Source organism: Halyomorpha halys, unplaced genomic scaffold, assembly GCF_000696795.3.
Source record: "Halyomorpha halys isolate HHAL.00 unplaced genomic scaffold, Hhal_1.1 Scaffold408.1, whole genome shotgun sequence".
NCBI lineage: Eukaryota > Metazoa > Arthropoda > Insecta > Hemiptera > Pentatomidae > Halyomorpha > Halyomorpha halys.
The window spans coordinates 867,923-874,708 of NW_027113749.1; the positions used below are offsets into that span (position 1 = coordinate 867,923).

At 32.0% G+C, this 6,786-nt stretch overlaps 1 protein-coding gene across 1 annotated transcript in view; it reads left to right on the plus strand.

Moving 5' to 3' along the window:
* The window catches only part of LOC106682343 (endocuticle structural glycoprotein SgAbd-4), a 6,389-nt gene extending 2,174 nt beyond the window's left edge, over positions 1-4,215 (plus strand). The window contains exons 2-3 of the mRNA XM_014423146.2: positions 1,742-1,863; positions 3,792-4,215. Of these exons, the coding sequence (XP_014278632.1) occupies positions 1,742-1,863; positions 3,792-4,080 (411 nt within the window). The 3' untranslated portion in view covers positions 4,081-4,215. The remainder of the gene's footprint in view (positions 1-1,741; positions 1,864-3,791) is intronic.
* Positions 4,216-6,786: the final 2,571 nt, after the last annotated feature.

Here is a 6,786-nt window from a genome sequence, read left to right on the forward strand (position 1 = left end):
ATTTAACATGGTTTTATGATTTTAAATTAGTATTATTTTTTTTTTCAAATTTGAAATTTTTTCTCCTCTTTTTTATATTGGTATAATTTAATTTATTTAATTGTAAATATAATGTGAATGAGCTGTTTGATCCGTATTATCATTGCCTATAAATATCACAGAATGTAATATTACGCAATAAAAATATTTAAAAATACAAATATTTGATAAACTTAATATTTATTGAGTTATGCACAATTAAAATTTAATTTTTTTTTTAAGTTAAAGGTCCTTAAGGAAAAAACCTCTACCAAAGTTAAAAAAAATTAGTGCAGGGATATTGGCTCGATTGTCTAAAGGTATTTAAATCGTAATAGGTTTTTATCTCTATAGTAAAAATAAAATGCCATCGGCTAAAACCCAAAGGTTTCCCAATTTAATACACAGAGATCGGAGGATGAAAAGCTACAACACAAATGAAAACGAAACATACCTACTCGGGTGCTCTTAAAACTTTCGAAAATATTATGTATAATAAAACATTTTAAGCCTAGTAGTTGATCGAGTTTGGCACCCAGGACTGCTATACAAGTTCCGTAAATTCCTACCCCCTACATATTATCTCATTATCCGTTCTTATCTCTCAGACAGGTTATTTCAAGTAAATCACAACAGCGCTTATTCATCTCTGTTTCTTCAGTCAGCTGGTGTACCTCAGGGTAGTATCCTTGGTCCTATCCTTTATACAGTTTTTACAACTGACATCCCAACCCATCCTAACACTATTCTCACCACGTATGCCGATGACTCATGCCTATTGTCAGTGAATAATGATCCTTCTATTGTATCCCAATCCCTCCAATCCCACATCACCACCCTTGAAAAATGGTGCCAAAACTGGAGGATTAAAATAAATTCCAATAAATCCCACCAAATCGCATTTACCCTTCGTCGTAAACCTTCGCCTTGCCCCACAGGATCTTTTAATAATACCCCACTTATTCGTGTTGAACAGATCCGTTACTTAGGACTAAATCTGGACAAACGACTGACATGGAATCCTCATACAAGACTAAAAAGACAGGAAACTGCTCGTCGATTCCGACTATTATAACATTTACTAGACAAACGGTCCAAACTTCCAATCCATTACAAAAGACTGATATACATGACTATTGTAATGCCTATCTGGACAGACAGAATTGAGCTATGGGGCTCCACTAAACCATCTAATTCCTCTTGAATCCAATCCTTACACTCCAAAATCCTTCGTAAAATCCTTAATGCTCCTTACTTTGTCACAAATCAAATCATCCATCAGGACCTCAATGTCCCCTATGTTGCCTATTTGGCCAGAACCAGAGAATCATACACCAATCCTTCCATAATAAACTTCCCAACCACCCAAACCAACTCATTTCTAACCTAGCTTCACCTTCACTACCTAATAATTCTCCTAGGCGTCTGAAAAGAAGAAAGCCTCGAGATCTTCTTCTTTAGAAATGTTTTTGGAGTTCTATCAATGGGTTAATTCTCCACATGTTTGTATCATGTCATAATATAACTTACAGGAAATTTACTGTGTATATATGTATACAGTTATAAATAACAATAAATAAATAATTAAAAAAAAAAAAGCCTAGTAGTGCTGTGAAGGTAAAAAAGCTATCAAAATGTTTTGGAAATGAAGACCGACCAAATAATAATATATGTGTGCAGGCATGAATATATATATTTTTTATGATATTATTTTTTTCTGTAGTTTTTGGTCACCGCTTGTCTCTTCGGAGCAGCACGGTCTGCGCCTCAGGTGAAACCAAATGATCCAGTTGCAATCATTTCCAGTACAGATGAGCACAATCCCGACGGATCATATCAATGGAGGTAAGTACAATAGAATGTATTAGTACGTAATATTTGTAAGCACGTAATATTTTCTATTTATAAGTTTCTATTTATCAAATAAGGATTACTTTAGAATAAAGGAGAAAATGTAAGATTCTAACCGCACCTAGATATATTAATTTTGTTGTAAAAAAAAATATTAATTAGGATAAAAGGGAAGAAAGACGTGGTTGATTTGCATAAGGGGTTTTCAAATAAACATAATGCTTTCAATGCCATGTAAGCTTCCGTGAAAGTGAAAGAGCGGTTCACAAAAAGTAGTTCTTCAGCTTGGTAGGAACGTCTTAAAAGTCCTCCTTTTATTTCACAGAATTTTCAGGTCAAGTAATTCTTCGAATATTTGTCACATAGTATTATCATTTCTTTTTTGAATATTATAGTTTAAATTTCCTTCTCGATTTTTTGTAACTTGGAAGCCATGTTTGGTTTTAAGATTTGGAGCTAGTTGAAATATAATCTAAACAAACTGTATTGTCAGCAATTTGGTAGTTCGTTGATAAAATATATTATATTGCGGATCTGGTCATAAGTAATGAAATTCATTATGAAGGTTCTGATGTGATTATATAACATTATTTTATTAAATATTTTTTTTAAACTTATTAATAAAGCCATGAAATCACTTTTATCGTTTTACATACCAAAATGAAGAAAAGGAAATAGGATCCGAAGGAGAAGCGATGAGTTCTTGAGGGTTGGAATGCTCGATCTAATTTATTTATGTAATAACTGTTCTTTAATTTGAAAAAAATATTTTGTTGAAATGATAGTTCGATACCCTTTAGATAAAGTTATTCTATAAAACAATTTATTTGATCGTTCAATATGAGAGGCCCTATCCTTTAAAGAATACTGACAAGAGACTGACTAATAGTAAGGGATCACCAATTTCATTGAAACTTATTTTTTGATACTGTGTCAGGAAATTTAGACATATGTCTGGAAAATCATTCCCATATTTCTTAGTAGTCGAGCATAATAATTATTTTATATAATTTAAATAAGTGTTTATGTTATTATTTTATTCCATTAATTTTTTTCTGACAAGAATCTCAAGGTTATCATAATACAATCGGTTTGTTTCCGTGTATTGAAATAAAAAATGGTCATCAGCATGATAGTAACATATTGAAAAGGTCGCCGATAAATGAACTTCCTTTTGACATACAAACGAATAATCCAAAACTTACATGGAATGAAACCTATAGCACCATAATAACATCCAAATGTTTTGAATTACAGCATTCCAATAAAACAAATAGTATCATCTACACACCAATACTCATAAAGAATAAAGATTTGCATAACTGAAGTTTAAAATTATTATTAATTATTATAAGAATAATTTTCAAAAGTATCACACATAAAAAAGTACATAAGCATATCGTTTCTTAACCTTTGATACATACCCATTAAGCCCGTAAAAATAAATATTTTGATTTCACTAGACCAACGGTTGTGAAAGGAAGTGATTTGGTCAGACTCATGCTCGACCGCCAGATTTTTACCCAATTAAGGATACCCAATTTGTGAGGGTGGGTGAACCCCAGGAGGGCTCCAGGACCCACAGGGTTGTCACATGGCTACAATGTAACAGAAAACAATTTTCTGCCCTGCCAGATTCGAACTCGGGTCCCCGATAAACAATGCATTGCCTAATAGACTGAGTGTATTCATAAAAATAAATCAATAGTTTATTTAAGTTTTATCATAATCCAGCATAACTGAGGGCATGACTAGCAAAATAATGCGGTACCTCTATCAATTTTCATACTAACCAAGAAAGTAGTAGATTTGAATCTTTCAAACCCATATCCATCAGGTTGCAGGCCTCGCCTTTAACATCTTTATCTTATGCGAGATCCTATATTAGGTATTTAATTACTAATCTATTGCTTCAATTGCAGCTACGAAACAGCCAATGGCATTAAGGCACAAGAAACCGGTTCATTGAAGCCCGCTCAAGACCCCAAAGACGGACAGGTTGTGGTGGCGCAGGGATCTTACTCCTACACCGCAGATGATGGTACTGTCATCAGCCTTACCTATGTTGCCGACGACTTGGAAGGTTTCCAACCTCAGGGCGCTCATCTGCCAACTCCACCACCAATTCCAGAGGCCATCAAGAGGGCTCTAGACTTCATCGCAACTGAACCACAGCAGCCACAAGGACAGCCATCGAGGACAACAAAGTAGAACTAATGGTATAGAAACTGACATATTATTTTATTAAAAATAAATAAATAAATAAAATTATTAAAAAATGAAAATGTGCAAATAAATGTTTGTATCACAATGTAAATATATTATATGTACCAATTTATTTTTGTCCATTAACAAAGATTTAGTGATCCAATGAGAGATATAAATTAAGTATTTCTTAATGCCTTTTCTATCTACAAGCATTTAACTTGTAGATATTGTGATGGAATATTGTAAAATAAAAAGTAAATTGTTAGGATATAATATGAAAGTTCTCAGACCAAAGTCTTAAACTGCTTAAGTCAGTAAATAACCAACCTGTAAATAATTAAAAGAATGAAAAAAACATTTAATGAACAAAGTAAAAATATAATATACAAAATATTAAAACTACTTGAATTGCATTGGAAAAAATATATAAAATATGCATTTTTTCAATTATCTTATGATAGAATATATCAACATAGTAATGATATAAACAAGAAGAAGAAGGATCCCAATAAAACAGCACTAGTGTAGCATGCATCTAATAACCAGGACATAATTGATTTTCATAATACAATAATTTTACATAAAGAAAATAATGCATTCATAAGAAAAATACTTGAGGTCATTTACATATCAGAAAACATCAATTATGCAGTGAATTTTAAAACACACCAGATATTTGAACCAACACTATGCAGAAATTTTAAGCAAAATTAGTTTATGATAAATATGGATGAAAATTTATGTTAATATCATAATTAACTATGATATTAATTTTTACAATGAAAGAAATAAGAATTTTAACCAAAATATAGTTGAAAATAAATAAACGGTATACTTGATCTGAGTGTAAGGAAGGTTACAAATATTGATGTGATAGAAAGGTATAATAGTGTTAAATTGATTTCAATTAAAACTTGAGTTCTAATGAATGAGTGCCATAATATGTAATTAGACATAAGGTAAGGATAGCTTATCAATAGATTACATAATCTTTAATTAATGATCTTATACTGGAAGAGTTTCTAGAACTAATGTGAAATTGGTGAGTGTCATTCACCAATTCACCGGCACTTGCGGTAACGCCTTTAATAGAGTTATTTAAATAAAATCAATTGTATCCAAATTAAAGTCTCAAAACATTCTTTATTTCCACAAAAGCCCAAAGTTTCGGCCAGTGCCGCCATCCTCAATGAAAATCTACCCCTAAACTGCTTTAATTATACATAAATCTTCTTTATCACGTGGAGACCCCTCATCTCCAAATATTCAAAGCAACTCTCACAGAATGGACTCATCAAAACCTCAGATTAGTATTTCACTGTACACCTTCAAGTACTAGCGGTAGAAAAATATTGTATTTAATTTGATTTATGTCACACATACGTAATGCAATTTAATAATTCATTTTTTATTTTCTGTTTTAGAGAGATCGGAAAAAAAAAATCAGTATTCTCTACTCAGTGAACTGGTGTTTTTTTGTTCCTAGCAAAGCATTTTTTTTTTTCCAACCACCATATCACTTTTCATGACACCTCAATTACTCATAATTTAGCTCATGTTATATATATTTCATCGAACATGAATGGATAAAGAACTTTAATTTACTTAATATAAAATCTAGCGGCTGTATTTGTTTATTAATAGCGAATGTATAATAAACCGGTTTGGGTAAATAAATCTAAACTTTCGGTTATAACGACATAATAGATACCTTAACATATTCGGTTTTTATAAAAGAAAATAAATATATACTGGGAAACTAATAGAGTTGGGATTGTTTTCAGTCGTTTCGATAATTTTTTCATAATTTTCACTGCATATAGATTGCGATTAAATGTATGAACATTTAAGTAAATATATCCAGTCCACCCACTAATGTTCAATCGAGCTGCAATAATTTCTGTTCCAGTCTAATTACAGTTTATTAATTTTTTATGTAAGAGTGCTCCTCTTCTAAAGAAAGTCAGGGAAAACAGCGTGGTGTACATTGCTCGTTGGATTCCCATTCACTGAAGCCTGGGACCGTCTGACTACTCGAATCGCGAATTATTAATCAAATATTCTATGCTGCTGAAATTACTGATCGTAAAACAAATTATAGTATGATACTGATGTTTTCATTCTTAGCATTTATTACGTTTAGTTTTCAATATCTATACGTTGTAGTTTTTTAACTATTAACATCCCTAATAAGTTGACATTGAAATTTATTATATGCATTTCAAGGCTACAGGCCCACTATTGAAACTATATAGCACTTTAGGAACATTTTCTTCTATGTTTTGGAAGAGAATTACTTGCTCTTCTTGAAGAGAATTACTTGAATTACTCAGCTTTCTGAAGAAGAAGCACTGTAGGTTCGGAAGCTCTCCGGGGTCACCCCAGCCTCAACAAATGTTTACCCTTAATTAGTTAAAAATCTAGCAATCGAGCATGATTCTGACCAAATCACCTCCATGCCCAATCGTTGGTCTACTAACAGTACTTCCTTACAATGTACTGCACCCCTGATCGGTTGTAGTGGAACAGATTTCATTTTTAAATATATTTTAATCGTTACAATCCAAAATCCTACGTAAAATCGTTGATGCTCCTTATTACGTCACAAATAAAGTCATTCATAAAGACCTTAACATCCCATTCGTTGCAGATTTGACCCAAAACAGATATGCGTCTTTTTATTCCAAACTCCTTAACCATCCTAACCCA